Source organism: Procambarus clarkii, chromosome 25 (genome assembly GCF_040958095.1).
Source record: "Procambarus clarkii isolate CNS0578487 chromosome 25, FALCON_Pclarkii_2.0, whole genome shotgun sequence".
Classification (NCBI taxonomy): Eukaryota; Metazoa; Arthropoda; class Malacostraca; order Decapoda; family Cambaridae; genus Procambarus; species Procambarus clarkii.
Window position 1 is genome coordinate 22,823,560 of NC_091174.1, and position 19,629 is coordinate 22,843,188.

A 19,629-nucleotide genomic window follows, 5' to 3' on the forward strand; every position below is an offset into this window, starting at 1 on the left:
TGGAATGTTGTCTTCCAACTGTATTGAAGTATTAGGAGTTGTATAAAACCAAAGTGGAATAGGGGGGGGGGGACAGTATGTTGGGTTTCAGAGTTTTGAAGTAAAGTGACGTCACCATAAAAGTACACCATAAAAAATATTATGGTGTACTCCCCAAATGGTGCCAGTGAGGGCTTTAAGTATGGCAAGTCGTGGTTGTATCATCTGTTTATGATGTTGAATGTGGGCTTTCCAGGTAAGGGCGAGTCAAAATGCATACCAAGGTATTTATGTTCTCGAACGTTTGGATGGGAGTGTTGTGTATTATGAGTGTGGGTAGATGAACAAGCCTTTTTTTTTTAGTGAAAATCTGATATCAGGTTTTGATAGTACTAACTTGGAGGCCCCATTGTTGTGTCCAATCTATGATGTGGTCAAGTGTTGTTTGCATTGTTGAGACTATATAGGTAGGCCATTGTCTGAATAATTCAATTTAAATCATCAGCGTATACCGAATGGTGAACAGGGTGGGTGTTAGGTGAATCTTCTAAGAATGCAGCAAAAAGGGTTGGGCTTAGAATGGAGCCTTGCAGGACATCCGTTTGTATTAGAATGATATCTGAAAACTTGCCGTGTATATAGACTTTAGAGGTCCTGTTCGTAAGTAAGTAATTATCAAAAGAAGGCACCAAACCAGGAAGGCTATGTAGCACCATCAAATGCGCAGAATAATCAGAGGGTACTAAATATCACCAAGGATGCCAATACGAGAACAAAAACGCATAAGGCGAACGATATCAAAAGTATCCGAGTCACCAAGAATTCTAAAGAGGGACAGGTGACCGCGAAGGGCGGTCGGAAAGCAAGACACACGCTCGTCTTGGAAGTCAGGACATTCAAGAAGGACATGCACGACCGTAAGAGGGACAATGCAACTAGGACAATAAGGAGCAGGGCGGCGCTCCATCAAGTAACCAAGGGTTAAGCGAGTATGGCCAATACGCAACCTCGCCAGAGCTGTTTCCCATCGCCGGTTACGGTGGTAGGAGGACGGCCACGAGGAAACACAACATTTAAGAGTACGCAGTTTGTTACCAGTAACACACGACCAAGAAGCCTGCCAACGGGTAAGGACGGAGGAATGGATAACCGGGTAAAAGTCGGAAAATGGAACACCTTTACGAGAGAGGGGGACATGCGCAGACAGCTTCCTTGGCGGCAGCATCCGCACGCTCATTTAAAGACATACCAATATGGCTGGGAACCCAACAAAACTCAACCGACTTAAATTTACTGTGAACAAGAAACAGCCAATGCTGGATCTCGACAACTACTGGATGAACCAGATTAAAGGACCCGAGAGCCATGAGGGCACTACGAGAGTCAACAACAACTACAAAGGAAGACTGACAACGAGCAAGCAGGAGACGAAGAGCATAGAGAATAGCATAAAGCTCCGCTGTAAAGATGCTAGTCTCCGGAGGCAAGCGACACATATAAGTGCGATCAGGAAAAGCAACAGAGTAGCCAACACCGTCCGCAGACTTAGACCCATCGGTGAAGACAGAAACGGAGTGGGAGTGAGAAGAAAAGTGCTCAAGGAAAAGGCGTTTTAGAACCGTAGGAGGGGTAAAGGCTTTAGTGATACGGGTCAAAGATGTACAAAACCGCGGAAGAGGGACTCTCCACGGGGGCAAAGAAGGAACAACACGAGGAGAAACATTAGAAATACGAACGGAAAGAGAATCCTGTAGGCGAGATAACCGGACAGAAAGAGGGAGGTGGTGAAGAGGAACAGGAACCGCAGGAGGGGTAAAAGTTAAAGCACGACAGAGGCGAGAGGAAGGATGAGGTAAGGACCGCCCAAGATAGCGAAGACAGTAGCGATCACGGCGGTCCTGGAGAGACAGGAAGCCAGTGTCAAGATACAAGCTAAGGACGGGAGTCGAACGAAAGGCACCAGAACTGAGGCGCAACCCAGTATGGTGCAAAGCATCAAGACGGCGAAGAGTAGAAGGAGAAGCAGACGAGTAAGCAGGGCAACCATAATCGAGCTTGGACAGGACGAGAGAGGAATGTAAAGCAAGGAGTGTGCGCCTATCTGCCCCCCAAGAAGTATGGGACAAGACCCGAAGGAGGGTAAGGGCCTTAGAGCACTCAACACGGAGGTAAGAGATATGGGGAGACCAAGACAAACGAGTGACAAGGAATAACCCCAAAAGCTTCGCGGAATCTTTGTACTCAAGGGGATGACCATAAAGTGACAAAGAGGGACGAAGAACGACCCGTTTCCGCGTAAAAGTCATGGCACAAGTCTTAGAAGTAGAGAACTTGAAGCCATGATCGGTGGCCCAAGACGACATGGCATCAATTGCAAGTTGAAGCCGGCGCTGAAGGAGAGGCGAATCATCACCCTGACTGCAAAGGGTAAGATCATCGACATAGAGAGCGGAGAAGACACCTGAAGGAAGAGAGGAAAGAAGACTATTGAGGGCAACCAGAAAAAGAGTAGTGCTCAGAACACTACCCTGGGGCACACCTTCGTATTGCTGAAAAGAGGCAGAGAGAGTGGTACCAAGGCGCACCCGAAAGGAACGACGAGAGAGGAAGCTGCGGAGAAAGAGAGGGAGATGACCACGAAGGCCAAAAGGATGAAGTTGAGATAGAATATGATATCGCCAAGTGGTGTCGTAAGCCTTTTCCAGGTCAAAAAGGACGGCAACAACGGAGGTCTCCGCAGCAAAAGCAGTACGAATATAGACCTCCAAGTTCACCAGGACATCTGTCGTGCTGCGGCACTTGTGGAAACCAAATTGAGAAGGGGAGAGGAGGTGATGGTGTTCCAGGAACCACATCAGACGAACGTTAACCATACGTTCAAAGAGATTGCAGACAACTTGTGAGGGCAATAGGGCGAAGGTCTTTAGGGGAAGTTCCCAGAGACCCCAGTTTGTGAACAGGGAGGACAACGGCATCGAGCCAGTCCTCAGGGACTGACGACGACTCCCAGATCTGATTATACAGACTCAGTAAATACTGAGACGTGCTCGGAGGGAGATGGCGAAGCATCTCATTATGAATACCATCGGAGCCCGCCGCCGTAGAACCGCAGAGGGCCAGGGCAGAACGAAGTTCAGAGAGAGAGAAGGGATCGTTATAGGGAAGCTGAAGACGAGTGCAGAAATCTAAAGGACGAGACTCAAGGACAGGTTTACGAAGAAGGAAAGATTGGGGAAGATGAAGACCAGAGCTAACAGAAGAAAAGTGGGAACCCAGTTCGGAAGCGACCTGCAACGGGTCCGCCACAAGAGTATCATGGAGGTGAAGGACCGGTGAAACATCGGGAACGAACTTACCCGGTATCTTGCAAATACGCTTCCAGATCTGGGGCAGAGGAGTTTCGGACGTAATTGTTGAGACATAAGATGCCTAACATTCACGTTTAGCTGTACGGATGGCCCTACGGGCCACCGCACTCGCTTTCCGAAAGAAAAGAAAAGAATCGGTCGTCTGCCTACGGCGGTGCCTCTTCCAGGCTGCATGCTTACAGCGGACAGCCCGAGAAAAGTCCGCATTCCACCAGGGAACGCACTTCCGTGGACCCCGTGAGGAAGAGCGAGGAATAGAGCGGAGGGCAGCGTCGAAGACAGTGTCATGAAAAAGGAGGAGAGCGCGAGAGAGAGGCAGAAGTGAGTGGTCAGAGAGAGCAGCACTGGGGGTAAATAGGGTCCAGTCCGCCTTAGCAAACTGCCACCTAGGGAAAGAGAGGGAAGAGCGAAAAGAGAAAAAGGAAACAAGGATGGGAAAATGATCACTGCCATGGAGGTCATCAAGAACCTGCCACGTAAAATCTAAGTAAAGAGAAGAAGAGCAGAGAGAAAGATCAAGAGAGGAAAGGGTGAGAGTCCGAGAGTCCAAATGAGTGGGATCACCAGAATTCAGAAGAGACAGGGAAGAAGAGAGGAGAAACGGCTCAAGAAGGTGACCCCGGGTATTCGTCAGAACATCACCCCAAAGAGAATGACGACAATTGAAATCACCAAGCAGGAGCACAGGCTCCGGCAAGGAGTCTAGGAGGTGTTTCAAATCAGGAAGAGAAAGCGGGACACTCGGGGGGAGATAAATGGAACAAACTGTGTACCATTTCCTCACAAAGATACGAGCAGCAGAACAATGGAGAGGGGAAGGAAAAAGTAAAGGAACAAAGGAAACATCAGCGCGAATCAAGAGAGCAGAAGAATTAGGAGCCCCAGTAATGGCTGGGGGGGGGGGGAAGAGAAAGGAATAGCCACGAAAACGACCAGGACGAGCACCAAGCATCGGCTTCTGGAGACAGACACATAGGGGCGAAAACTGCGAAATCAGAAGTTGGAGTTCGAGGAAATTGGCGTAATAACCTCGAACGTTCCATTGAAGAATAGACATCGAGGAGAAGAGAAAGGACAACAACAGAGAACAAGGAAGAAACAAAGGCAAAAGAGCAACAGCACGTTAAAGAATATCAGGGTCGGGATCAGGGTCAGCAAAGTCAGGGTTAGGGGGCATGGGTAAACTGAGCAAAGACGGAGGGAAGAAAACGGGAGAACAGACCAGACGTGGGCGGGCGGGGACCAGAGGAGGAAGAGGAGGAGATAACGGAGGGGAGCAGTCAAGGACAGCAGCAGGAAGAGGAGTAGAAAGAGGGGAGTGCACCTCAGCAAGGGCAGCAACCGAGAGGGAAGCAGGGGCTAAAAAAAACCTCCATAGCAGGAACAGGGGGCGCAACCACCGAAATGGGAGGGGAAGGAGCGAGAGAGGCAGAAGTAGGGGCCGAGGAAGAAAGCGAAACCTTCTTACCCGCCGGGGAGGAGGAAGAAGAGGAGCCAGGCTTACGCTTCTGACTTAAAGAGACAGGTGTCCCAGCAACTACGTACTGGGCAACGGATTCTAGCGTCTCAACAGAAGAAGCTGAACGAGAGCACACATGACGGCCGTTTGGAGAGCGATGGACATCAGCCTGTACCGACAGGCGGCGGGGAGAATCAAGAGATGGAGGGGAAGGATGGGAAGGAGGAACGGAGGGAGACGAGGAAGAAGACACAGGAGACAAGACAGACCGGGTAGAAAGAAGGGGAACCCCAGACAGAGGACCAGGAGGTGGATCCTTCGGGAGAGAACCCAAAGGAACAGAGGAGGGGGCAGTGGGCGTATCAGGGTCCAAGGCCCGGAAACGGTTGTGAGTCTGAGAAAGGTGGGAAGGACGAGGAGAGGAAGAGCGCAACACGCGAGCATAAGAGATATTAGCATAAGGCGGGAGCCGGCGAACCTGGCATCTCTCCTCTGGAAAAGATAAATGCTCCCGGTGCTTCAAGTGGAGGACGGCTGCCTCAAGCTTGTAATGGACACACGCACGGGAGAAGGGCGGATGGGCCTCACCGTAGTTGAGGCAACGAGCCTGGGGAGAAGTGCACTCCGACTTAGAGTGACCTTCGCCACCACACAAAGGACAGAGAGAGACAGTCCCGGAGCAGTGGAGGGCACCATGCCCAAACCTCCAGCACTTGTTACAGAGCCGAGGAGAAGGAATGTTCTCCTGGACAGAGCACCTGGCACCAGCAAGAATGACAGAAGGGGGAAGGGTCCTACCATCAAAGGTAATCTTCACAACACGGAGGGGTTGACGGCGACTACCACTAGGGGGACGAGTAAACGTGTCCACCTGGAGAATAGAATGGCCCTGGGCAGCAAGGATATGACGAATATCGTCGTGGCAGTCTTGCAGGTCCCGAACACCGGTCGCAACATGGGGCGGGAGCAGAATAGTGCCAACACTGGCATTCAACTGAGCGTTCCTCGAGACCCGAACAGGGGTCTCGGCAAGGCAGGATAAGGCAGCCAAGCGGGAAGCAGCATCCTGAAAAGGAGCAGCAACGACACGCGTACCGAGACGAGTGGGGTTGAAACTAACGGAGGCATCCATGCAATCAATGAGATGTCGATGGAGGGAGAAATCGTCAGGAGGCGTAGAATCAAGAGGGAGAAGATCAAAATATTTGGCCCACGAAGCTGGACCAAACAAGGCTTGATAGGTATCGGAACGGGAAGGAATCGAGCGAGGGCGGCCGTGACGAGGACGGCGGTGAGAACCCCCAGAGAGGGGTTAAAAGGCGCAGTAGTCACAACGAGAGACTTAGCCGCACCAGGGGACGAAGTGGTCACCACTGGGGGCTGGAGGCTCGACCCAACCACAGAGGAGGGAGGGGAGCTGGGGGAAGGAATCAGGACGGTCAAAGGAGGAGCAAGTTCGGGGCCCAACGCAGCGGGAGCTACAGAGCCTGGTCTTCCAATACAGGCCGACTCAGGGGCTTGGTCGTCCACCCCACGAGCCTGAGAAGGTAAAACAGAAACAGTCAAAACAGGGGTTATCATCGCTACGAAAAGGAATATTCATTCACGAATGTGCCCCCACACCCACCATGGAGCCACAATTAGAGGCAAGACACCCAACAAGAAGCTATCGCCGATCATGCCGGGGCCTCCTAGGGGTGCGTCTTGAGTATATGCCCCACAAACGCCACCTTAAGAACCGACAGTCCGTCGAGATTGGGTTCAGCGACGAAAGGATTGACAATAAAAGGTTCCCCTCGCTCTCGACGTCGGGTACTACAGTTCTACGGGTGCAAGAGTATGCCTCCTCAAGCACCCGGGCGTCAAAATAGAAGAAGTCCAAGGGAATAAACAGAACAAGCAAAATGTCGGCAGGAAACGGCAAGCAGATAGGAGAAGAGGGGGGAGAAAAACGAAACAGAAGGAAAAGGAAAAGGTGCTCAGCATAATTGGAGAGGACGGCAGCTGGAGCACAAGGCTAAAAAAAAAAATAAAAATAAAAAAAAATTGACAGGACTGTCCCAAGGAGCATCACACTCCAGCAGCTGCCCACTAAGCCCCCCTCACGGCAACAACGAGCTGAGGGGGGTCCTGTTTTAAGATAGGACTGTAACCATAGAAGTAATCTTCCCTGTACGCCTAAACGTACAAGCTTTGCCATGAGGCAAGTATGAGGAATGCTATCAAAAGCTCCTTTAAGGTCTAGGAAGAGAACAATACAGAATTTACTGCTTCTGTGAGAGGTGCGAATTTCATGTTCAATGCAGAGTATTTGATCAAGTGTGCAGCATTGCGGTCGAAATTCAGCTCGGAGTGACGGTAAAATATTATTATACTCAAGGTACCATTAGAGGCGAGTATGTACTAGCCTTTCTATGACTTTACTGAGGCATGATAGTAAGAAGATAGGTATGTATGACGCAGGTTGGGATGGGTCCTTTCCTGGTTTAAGGAAAGGAAGAATAATACTGGTCTGCCATTGTGAGGTAATATTTCTGTGAGTTTAGCATAAGTAGTAATAGTTTAGATGTGCAGTCGATGGAAGATATTGATAAGTTCAAATGAAATTCCATCCTCTCCAGGTGCCTTGCTAGGAGGTAGGCGGGTTAATGCTAATTGTAGCTCGCTTAAGGTGTACATGTTGTCAACGCCGAGCATGGGCAGCGGTATGGCATGGTCAATTTCTTGTCTGAGGGAGAGTTCTTGGGCCTGAAGTAGGTTATGACATTCAGCAAGCACATTTGCACGCCCCTGAGGTGTTTGACATAGTGAGCCGTTGATCATCAGGGAAACTTATGGAATGTTAACCTTTAATGCTGTTAAATGTAGCCCAGACTTTTAAATGGTGTGTGGTGGGTGAGGTTGACTCAACATTTTGTCCATGATGTCCTTTGTTGACAGTAATTTTTTGTGGGGGGCTGATGCTGTGGCCCGCCGGAGATTGACCCAGTTCTGTATGGCTCGTCGGCGTAGAGCGACTATTCATGCACATTTTGCGTTCCACCACGGTTTAAGTGGTTTGTTTGATCTATGTCCTGAAGTTTTCTTGAACCTTTGGGTGGCTGCAGAATTTATGGCCGAGGTGATTGTAGACAGTCGCATGTTGGGGGTCAACAGCGTCTGTATCTGGGAGACGGACAATATCAGCCCATTTATGTTTATCGAGTTTCTTAATGCTCCACTTGGGGAGCGTTAGGGGATATGTTGGTGGCTGAAAGTTAATAAATTTTATACCGACGGGTTTTGTGGTCACTACCAATATCTGGCAAAGTATCGGGTTGGTTAGGTTCGGTTATATATCTACGTTAATTTTAACTCCAATTAAAAAAAAGGACCTCATTCATAATGAAATGGGTAGCTTTATCATTCCATAAGAAAAAAATTAGGGAAAATATATTAATTCAGGAAAACTTGGTTTATTAGGCAAATAGGGCCTTGCATAGCAGGCCGAGTACGACGTTCTGGCTACTAGGTACAACATATATATGTATATATATATATATATATATATATATATATATATATATATATATATATATATATATATATATATATATATATATATATATATATATATATATATATTGTCGGGGTTCCTCGGTAAGCGACAGTATAAGTACTTAATCTTGGCGAGGTCGCCAATGTCAGGGTTCACCTCATTAAGAGAGGGGCGAGTAACAGTATACTCAAGGTCACTCACTGTAGCCCTGCAGGTCTTCACTCTAATCCTCGCGGCGCCACTGTATGCCAGGAGAGTATCCCAGTCAATCCCACCCGGCCTCTGATCGAGAAGGAGTGGGAACACAACTTGTTCACTTAACTATTGTGTGCCCGCCCGTCATGGGCTCTACTACTAACCACAAGGTCGCCAACTGGTGTTTCCGGTGTCCAGTAACACGTCAGTGGTTTTGTTGAATTGTGGTAACAGTGGCAAGGACACACTCAATAGATCTGATATCAGGCAGGTATTTACTTCTATCCCTATTTGCTTTCAGGTTTTATATAGCCACAAGAAATATGAAGGGGATGATATAAACACCAATGTACTTTGTATTTTACTTAAAACTCATTCAAAGACATCACAAGATTATATCAAATAAGCAAACAGCTGTTCCAAGCAGAAGTCGCTCGTTCCCACACACATAATCATGAACTCGCCAAGCTGGCAATGCTCCACCCTGACGCGTCAATGTCAAAATCAGCTGGGCCGCGCCCTTCTCGCCGTGTGAACGTTATTGCTTGTTTTCCTGGCGTCACGCGCTCTGTTCTTTAAATTCTCAAAGATCACTAGAAGTTCGAACACACAATATTTGCGACAATAGCACGTAAATACTTAGCTACACTGAACCTTGAGCTCAATCAAAACATTTCTATATTAAAGGTGACAATAATTCACTGTAATGGTATATCACACTGCCTTCATTTAATGATACGTATGCAAGTATATATCACTGGAGTTTCTCAGTAATTCTTTCATGGGCGATAACACAATTAATCCCTGCACACATGAATGATTATTCAATACACAAGCATAGACATATATATATATATGGATGAATCATAGATATCAATAATGGTAATAATATAGTTACTGGGCACATAGCCTAACTCCAAATACTGGCCTATTTATATATATATTCTCTCATTAAATGATCATATTAAAGTCTCATGAAAGACGTTATCAACACAGTAAATTCATCAATTACTCCGGGTGCCTGCATACACCAATAATAGCAATAAATTCCGTGAGCACTCTATATAGTCCCACTCTGCACACTGGTGCCTTACTGTGACATAGGTGAGCCTTGCTCACGACATACAAAATTCCTCTGGCTAAATAATATAGCTGACTAAAGGGGAATTGGGAGGGAAACTAGAATCACCTACTTCCACCTATCCTCCGGTGAGAGTTGAGTTGTAGCTCCTGGTCCTGGCTCCTGCCTCGTGTAGGGAAACGCCCCCCACACACACCTGTCGTGTCCTCCAGGAACTCAATCAACGTCCCACCATAAACGCGTCGTCTCCGTGCCTTTTCACTGCAGGTCCGTGCTCCTCCTCGACTTCTTGTAGGGTTGGAGTCAGTCTCCCGGCCGTCACTTCTCCTCCCAGCTACGGCTGCCCGCCTACGTCTCGGCTGCAGTCGTTCGGATTCCCGAATAGTTTTCCTCTTCACTGCTTCTCGGTGGCTCGGTCCAGCCACTACGCCGTCACAAACGGGTGAACTGCCTCAAGACGTCGCATACGTCACTGCACAGACTTCACTTCTTCTTGCACAGTACCTGTCCTGGAGCACTTGTTGCTCAATATCCGTCGATTCCCTCTCTGGTCCAACACATGAACGAAGGAAGACCTCACAGAGTACTTGCAGACTTCGGGTGACGCGTAAAATCCACGGGGAGCGGGAAACAACTGTCAAACTGACAGGACCAATCTTCGCACGTCCAACCACCTTGACGTGTCGTGTCAGACTGATTCCCTCTGGAGGATTGGCCCTGGCACTACGTCATCACTGTGAAGCTATCAGCCGTCGCATACGTCGCCTGCCTAGTCTTCAACTGCACAACACCTGTTCCTGGAGCACTTGTTGCTCAAGTATTCTGTCAATCCCTTTCTCTGGTCCAACACCATGAACGAAGGAAGACCCCACAGGTGATGGCAGACCACGGGTGATGCGTAAATCATCCAGAGTCGGGGTAAACTGTCCAACTGACAGGACCCCCCAGCGCACGTCCGACCTCCTTGACGTGCTGTCTTAGACTGATGGCGCCAGCGCGGCGCGATGACCGGACCCCCCTTCCTTCGTGACGTCATATTCGCCCACGGGAGGTTTTCATTGGCTCCCTGTGCCACGTCGCTGTCGGTGACCAATCTGGTGTCACTGACGTCACACAGTTTTGGCGGCAAAACAGAAGAGCCAGCGCCATATTGGCTTCCTAAAGGCATAAACCACAGCCCAAAATACTCTTCTTTTATAAATTTCTCGGCACTTCGAGAACACTACTTTCTCCCACATATACCAAACTGATGCCTGCGACGCTAGAGAAACGCTCGGGTAAAGTGGACATGACTCTTACTGCAGGCGTGGGAGAAATATAAGGGGGAACACCGTCACATAATATATATATATATATATTATATATAGTATATAATATGTCGTACCTAGTAGCCAGAACGCACTTTTTGCCTTACTATGCAAGGCCTGATTTGCCTAATAACCCAAGTTTTCCTAAATTAATATATTTTCTCTATTTTTTTTCTTATGAAATGATAAAGCCACCCATTTCATTATGTATCAGGTCAATTATTTTTATTTTAGTTAAAATTACCGTAGATATATGACCGAACCTAACCAAACCCTACCTAACCTAACCTAACCTATCTCTAAAGGTTAGGTTAGGTTAGGTAGCCGAAAAAGTTAGGGTTAGGTTAGGTTAGGTAGGTTAGGTAGTCAAAAAACAATTAATTCATGAAAACTTGGCTTATTAGGCAAATCGGGCCTTGCATAGTAGGCTGAGAACTGCGTTCTGGCTACTAGGTACGACATATATATATATATATATATATATATATATATATATATATATATATATATATATATATATATATATATAATTGTGTGTGTGTGTGTGTGTGGTGTGTGTGTGTGTGTGTGTGTGTGTTGTGTGTGTGTGTGTGTGTGTGTGTGTGTGTGTGTGTATGTGTGTGTATGTATGTGTGTGTGTGTGTGTTTGTACTCGCCTAGTTGTACTCACCTAGTTGTGCTTGGGGATGTACAGGTTCCTGAGCCTATTGGGCTCTATCATATCTACACTTGAAACTTTGTATGGAGTCAGCCTCCACCACATCACTTCCTAATGCATTCCATTTGTCAACCACCCTGACACTAAAAAAGTTCTTTCTAATATCTCTGTGGCACATTTAGGCACTCGGTTTCCACCTGTGTCCCCTAGTGCGTGTGCCCTTGTGTTAAATAGCCTGTCTTTATCACCTTGTCGATTCCCTTGAGAATCTTGAATGTGGTGACCCATGTCCCCCCTAACTCTTCTGTCTTCCAACGAAGTGAGGTTAATTCCGTAGTCCTCTCCTCGTAGCTCATACCTCTCAGCTCGGGTACTAGTCTGGTGGCAAACCTTTGAACCTTTTCCAGTTTAGTCTTATGCTTGACTAGATATGGACTCCATGCTGGAGCCGCATACTCCAGGATTGGTCTGACATGTGTGGTATATAATGTTCTGAAAGATTCCTTACTCAAGTTTCTAAAGGCCATTCTTATGTTAGCCAACCTGGCATATGCTGCTGATGTTATCCTCTTGATTGAGCTTCAGGGAACAGGTCTGGTGTGTGTGTGTGTGTGTGTGTGTGTGTGTGTGTGTGTGTGTGTGTGTGTGTGTGTGGTGTGTGTGTGTGTGTGTGTGTGTGTCCGATATATAACACTAAACCCGAACCATCCTCTGGCTGCAGAGGAGAGGCGCGCGTTAGCATCATTTCTAACCACTTACTCTGGCAAGGTCCTGGTGTGAAGGTGACGTGGTCGACGGCCGCGTAGCCGTGGTAATTGGCGTAGCGGGAGTCCGGGGAGGTGGAGAACACCAAGCTGTGCTGAGACACGGCGGAGAAAGTCACGCGCGCCTCCTGCCACTCCCCGTGCGTTGTCTGTTTGGTTCTACCAGAGAGGCATGGCGTGATAGTCCAGTGGCACAGATGTGTTGGCGATGGCTTCCTCCACGTCCACGTTGTGAAGGTGAGGAGGAGGATCTCCAGAGCTTCCACGCCAAGGCCTCCAATTGAGTACTTAGAGAAAGAGTGAAAAGCTACAGAATATTTAACCGACAAACTCTTTTCCATGTTCTTACAAACATATACATGTTACCCTGAGCAAAAAGACCAACAGTGCAGTAAGAAACTGATCACCACAGTTCTGTATTTTTTAACTATTTATATGATATAAAATGTTCTAATAATATTGTTATATCATCTGCTGCTCATTTTTGTATTATTTTTATTTGGTAAAACTTGGATTATGTTTTTTTATTATGGCAAAACTTACAAGTATTCTATGTAGTGACCAACTATATTGTTCATGTAAAAAATAATAAAAGTATTCTTTATTCATAACCTTAAATTAAGTTTTCTGACATAACAAACTCTAAGTTCATATACATGTCAGACCAAACTTACGAGAATTATTCGCACATCAAGCCACAATCATTAAAGTATTCTTCAACCACCATGCCAAAAAAAAAGTGTTCCTTTTTCATGACCGAACTCAAAAGCTTTTTATTCTTGAATTTAATAAGAAAATTAATATTTTTATTTATTTTTATTTTGTACAAAAACAGCCATGAGATAGGATAGGGATTTTGATTCAGGATGGCAATTATTTGTACATATCATTCCAGACTTTATCCCGAGCAATAGTACAAGCACTATCAACGATGTTATTAACTTGAAATTTTAATTATATATCTGGCAAATGTACTCACCTAGTTGTACTCACCTAGTTGTGTTTGCGGGGGTTGAGCTCTGGCTCTTTGGTCCCGCCTCTCAACCGTCAATCAACAGGTGTACAGATTCCTGAGCCTATCGGGCTCTGTCATATCTACACTTGAAAACTGTGTATGGAGTGAGCCTCGACCACATCATCCCCTAATGCATTCCATTTGTCAACCACTCTGACACTAAAAAAGTTCTTTCTAATATCTCTGTGGCTCATTTGGGCACTCAGTTTCCACCTGTGTCCCTTGTGCGTGTTCCCCTTGTGTTAAATAGACTGTCTTTATCTACCCTATCAATCCCTTCAGAATCTTGAATGTGGTGATCATGTCCCCCCTAACTCTTCTGTCTTCCAGCGAAGTTGAGGTTTAATTCCCGTAGTCTCTCCTCGTAGCTCATACCTCTCAGCTCGGGTACTAGTCTGGTGGCAAACCTTTGAACCTTTTCCAGTTTAGTCTTATCCTTGACTAGATATGGGACTCCATGCTGGGGCTGCATAACTCCAGGATTGGCCTGACATATGTGGTATACAAAGTTCTGAATGATTCTTTACACAAGTTTCTGAATGCCGTTCGTATGTTGGCCAGCCTGGCATATGCCGCTGATGTTATCCGCTTGATATGTGCTGCAGGAGACAGGTCTGGCGTGATATCAACCCCCAAGTCTTTTTCCTTCTCTGACTCCTGAAGAATTTCCTCTCCCAGATGATACCTTGTATCTGGCCTCCTGCTCCCTACACCTATCTTCATTACATTACATTTGGTTGGGTTAAACTCTAACAACCATTTGTTCGACCATTCCTTCAGCTTGTCTAGGTCTTCTTGAAGCCTCAAACAGTCCTCTTCTGTTTTAATCCTTCTCATAATTTTAGCATCGTCCGCAAACATTGAGAGAAATGAATCGATACCCTCCGGGAGATCATTTACATATATCAGAAACAAGATAGGACCGAGTACAGAGCCCTGTGGGACTCCACTGGTGACTTCACGCCAATCGGAGGTCTCACCCCCTACCGTAACTCTCTGCTTCCTATTGCTTTAGATACTCCCCTTATCCACTGGAGCACCTTACCAGCTACACCTGCCTGTCTCTCAGCTTATGTACCAGCCTCTTATGCGGTACTGTGTCAAAGGCTTTCCGACAATCCAAGAAAATGCAGTCCGCCCAGCCCCTCTCTTTCTTGCTTAATCTGTGTCACTGATCGTAGAATTCTATCAAGCCTGTAAGGCAAGATTTACCCTCCCTGAATCCATGTTGGCGATTTGTCACGAAGTCCTTCTCTGTGTGTGTGTATGTGTACTCATCTTTTTCAGGCCTTCAGGATCCAGTTTTATTTCTTTGACCCTGCTTTTCTGCTGCTCCTTTAGATCATTCCATTTACTCACTACCCTTACGCTAAAGGAAAACTTTTAACATCTCTATGATACATCTGAGTCTCAAGCTTCCGTCCGTTTCCCCTTGTTATATAGATATTTATTGTAAACATTCCCTCTGTTTCCCACCTTTAGGTATTTTAAACTTAGTACCTCCAGTCCCTCCCTCTTAAGTCGTCAGATTTAGTTCCTTCCGTCTGTCTTCGTACGTAATCCGTTGCAAACTTCACCTTTTTGAGCTTCCTTATGTGGTTGTTTAAGATGGAGGCTCCACGTTGGGCGGCATACTCTAAAACTGGCCTCACATAGGTGGTATACAGTGATATAAAAGCCTCCTTATTCAAGTTTCTGAAGGATGATTTGACTTTTGCCAGAGTAGAGTATGCAGCTGACGTTATTCTATTTATATGAGCCTCTGGAGGTTAGGTTTGGTGGTTATGCCACTACCAAGTCTTTTTCTAGTCGTTATAGGGAGGTAGTTTCACCTTCATCGTGTATTGCATTTCGGCCTCCTCGCTCCTGTTACAATTTCTATCATCTTGCACTTGTTAGTGTTGAACTCTAACAGCCATTTTTCAGACCAGCTCTGTAACCTGCTTAAGTCATCATGGAGAACCCTGCAATCCTCATCGGTCTCAATCTTCTTCATTAGTTTTGCATCATCTGCAAACACCGACATAAAGACAACTCGTGCAGTCATTTACATAAATGAGGAATAGAATGGGACCCAGCACCGATCCTTGAGGCACCCTGTTTGTTACTCTATGCCAGTCCGGACTCCTCGCCCCCTCACTGTCACTCTCTGATACCTGTCCTGTTAGATAATTCCTTACCCATGATAGCACGTTTCCGTCTACTCCCACCTGTTCCTCAGGTTTATATAATAATCTTCTATGTGGAACTGCACCAAAGGCTTTTTGCAGTTCAGAAAAATGCAATCTGCCCATTCTTCTCTGTCTCTATTTCATTACCGTATCACATAAAACTCCAAGAGGTTCGTCAGGCATGATTTTCCTTCTCTAAAGTCGTGTTGTTATTTACTTACAAACCTAATTTTTTCTAGGTGTGCAACTAGTCTTAGCCTTATAATTATCTCAAGTACTTTGCAGGGTATGCTTGTGAGCGACATTGGTCTGTAGTCAAGTGCCTCATCTCTATCTCCTTTCTGGTAGATAGGCACCACATTTGCCTTCTGCCGGCAACTGGGCAATTTTCCCTGTGAAAGTGACTTATTAAAGATTATTGGTAGACGTATTGGTTCGTATTAGTACTTCTTTTAGCATCCATGGTGATTCTTCATCAGGCCCAGTAGCTTTATTAACATCCAGCGATGGTAGATGTATTCTTTCTTCCTCCGCTATTACCTCGATATCTATAGTTTCTCGTCATGCTTCTTCATCTAGCTCTGGGAGCTGTCCAGTCTCAGTAGTGAACACTCCATGGAAGCTGGCATTGAGCTCCTCACAAATTTCTTTTATCATTTTCTGTATATTGGCCTCCCCTTTTGTGTAACCTGGTAACTTGGTCACTCACTGTCATTTTCGTTCTTATATGGTTATGTAGGAGTTTCGGTGGACTCTTTGATTTGACGGCACTATCAATTTCATAGTTTCTTTCTGCCAATCATATTCTGTCTGTGTAGTCATTCTTCGCTCTGTTGCATCTAATCCGGTTTGCCTAAGTTCTTTACCTTCTGTATTTCCTTCACTCCCAACGTTTATTTATTTTCCTTCCAGGCACTGTCTATTGAACAACGGTTATTATATGTTCTACTTTTTTCCCTTAATGGTTGTATGAATCTCTCTTCTCCCTATTTGCACCTCAGTTTACTTGGTCCAGCATTTCCTGGATCCTCTTCCCTCCAAGTTCCTCCTCCTATTGCACACATCCCAGATACCTCTTACTTTCATGTAGTGTTTTTTAATAGTTTGCTCTACCTTCCCTCGCTCCTTGTTTTACGGTCACTGTTCTGAGTTCCATCATGTAGTCGAAAACCAGGACACAATGGTCACTTGCTCCTAGTGGTATGTCATGCTATAAGTTATCAATGTCTTCCTCAGTATAAGTGTAGATCAAGTCCAGAAGGCTTGGTGTATCTCCTCCCCCCTTTACATGTTGTGTAAAGAAGTTTCTTTCTACAACTTGCACTAATTTCGCTCCCCACGTTTCTTTTCCACAATGAGGATTTCTGGATTCCCAGTCACTCTCTCCATGATTTAGGTCCCTCATGACTAGAAGTTTAGCTCTCCTTCTGTGTGCCACTGTTGCAATGGCCTCTCTGCATGCTTTATTGTTGTCTATTCCTGCCTGGGTCCTCGGATGTTTGGTTGGGGGTTGTAAATTACCAGGGACAACAATTCTTGTTCCATCTACTGCCAGATTGTCCCAATGATAGTGTGTGTCTACGTTTCACTTTAATTCTTGATTTCTTAGAACTTCCACTCCAGTTTTACTTGGAGTGCAAATCCTCCTCCTTGCCTTTGCTGTCTTTCTTTATCACTTGGAATCCCCCTGGGAATATTGCATCAGAGATCATACAACTTACTTTCGGTCGCACTGTTGCAATCAAATCTGGGTCATTTTCACTTTTTCTTTAATATCCTCTGCTTTGTTTGTAACTCCGTCAGCGTTCGTGTACCAAAACCTTTCAGCTTTTTCTTGGACATTCTCAAATATTCCCAGATATTTCCGTGTCAGAGAGTGGGTACTTACCTAGGTGTACGCAACTAAGTGTGTTTTGGGGTGTTGAGCTTTGGCTCTTTAATCCCCGCTCTCTACCATTCCTCCATTTTGTCCAGGTCGTCCTGTAGTCTCTGTCTATCTTCATCTCTCTTCATTCTTCTCATAATTTTTGCATCATCAGCAAACATTAAGAGGCATGAGTTTATACCTTCTGGAAGATCGTTTACATGTATCAAACAGGATGAGTCCTGTGAGACTTCGCTGGTGACATCTCGCTACTCCGATATCCTCCACCCCCCACCCCACTAACAGTTACTCGCCAAGTCCAAGAAAATGCCTTCTGTCCACCCTTCTAATTACATAATTATTGTCGCCTGGTGATAGAATTCTTTTAAGCCTGTGAGGTACGATTTACCATCCCTTAACCTATGCTTGTGGTGTTGCAAAGCTTTCCCTAAATATTCTATGAGCCTTTTCCTCACGATCTTTTCCATCACCTTGCATGGTATACAAGTTAGGGAAACTGGCCTGTAGTTCAGTGCCTCTTGTCTGTCACTCTTTTGGTATATAGAGACTACATTAACTGTCTTCCAGCTTTCCGGCAGGTCTCCTGTTTCCAGTGACCTGTTATACACCATAGAGAGTTACAAACTTAGTGCTTCTGCACCCTCTTTTAGTATCCACGGTGAGATTCTGTCAAACCCAACAGCCTTTGTCACATTCAGCTCCAACAGATTACTTTTGACCTTATCACTGGTGAGCTCAAATTCCTACAGGCTTGCTTGGTTTGCCGCCACTTCATTTATTACAGGGGCTGCTCCTTGCTCTATTGTGAAGACTTCCTGGAATCTCTTGTAGAATTCTTCATTCACTTCCTTGTCATTCTCTGTATATCTGTTCTCCCTTTTTCTGAGTTTCATCACTTGTTCCTTCGCTGTTGTTTGCCTCCTAATGGGGCTGTGGAACAGTTACTAAGCGTGTATGTTTGGTTGGGGCTATGCTTTACTTATGATGTCATTTTCATACTGTCTCTCTCTGTTTCTCTCCCACTGAGATACTCATTCCTGGCCCTCTGGTATCTCTCCCTGCTCTCTGGTGTTTTGCTATTTCTCTCGTTTTTCCATATTCTTGAACTTGATTGCTTTGCTTCCTTACATTCCTGATAGAAATGTGGATTCTGTTGTTTTTCATTTTTATTCTTTTTGTCCATTTTTGTCTTTGTTGGATAAACCTGTTTGCAGCTTTCTAGCACTTATGAGTGACGTAGTCCATCATATCTTGTACAGTCTTTTCTCTGAATTTTGTTTCCTATACTATTCCCATTAGGAAGTTCTTAATCTCATCATATTTTCCTCTTTGATAATTTAACCTTTTTCTTTCAGATCCCTTCTTTGGATAGGTTATATAGTAGTCCGGCGGAAACTCTGCATTTGTTATGACTCCTGACAATTTTGGTTCTGTGAGTCATATTACATCTGGGTTTTCTTCCTGTGCCCTTTCGGCCAGTTCACTTGCTTTATTAGTAATCTAATCTATGTTGAGTGGTGAGTGGGGTTCAGGGAGTATGTGGGAGTCAGGGTATGGGTTTGGGTCAGGGAGTGAGTGGTGGTCAGGGAGAGGAGTCAGGGAGGGGAGTCAGGGGAGTCAGGGAGTGAGTGGTGGTCAGGGAGAGGAGTCAGGGAGGGGAGTCAGGGGAGTCAGGGAGTGAGTGGATGTAAGGAAGTGAGTGGGGGTAAGGAAGTAAGTGAAGGGTAAGAGTGAGTGGGGTCGGAGAGTGACTGAGGGTCTGGGAGTCAGGGTAAAGAAGTGGGTGGGGGGTCAGGAAGAAGGCAGTGGTCGGGGACTGGGTAGGGGTCAGGGAGTGATAGGGGAGTCAGGGAGTTGGCGTGGGATAGGGAGTGGACCGGGATCAGGGAGTGGACCGGGATCAGGGAGTGGACCGGGATCAGGGAGTGGACCGGGATCAGGGAGTAGGCAGGGGTCAAGGATTGGGCAGGGGTAAGGGTGTGGGTGGGAGTCAGGGTGTGGGTTGGGGTCAGGGAGTGGCCGGGGATCAGTGAGAGGGTGGGGGTCAGGGTGGTAGACAGCTCGAGGGGCGGGAAGAGTAGGTATTGGTGAGAGGTTGGGTGGAGGCATGAGTCAAAACAGCGTAGGACTATGTATGGTTGGCGGGGGGGGGGGGGGGGGGGGGGGGTTGAGGAAGGAGAGGCATTGGTGATGGAAGTTTAGAAGTGGA

The 19,629-nt window shown here is 46.3% G+C and overlaps 1 protein-coding gene across 1 annotated transcript in view; it reads right to left on the reverse strand.

The window, feature by feature from the left end:
- Positions 1-19,629, reverse strand: part of LOC123756330 (MAM and LDL-receptor class A domain-containing protein 1) — a gene marked incomplete in the record, with an annotated part of 412,433 nt that overhangs the window by 293,125 nt on the left and 99,679 nt on the right. The window contains 1 exon segment of the mRNA XM_069331355.1: positions 12,345-12,636. Within this exon segment, the coding sequence (XP_069187456.1) occupies positions 12,345-12,636 (292 nt within the window).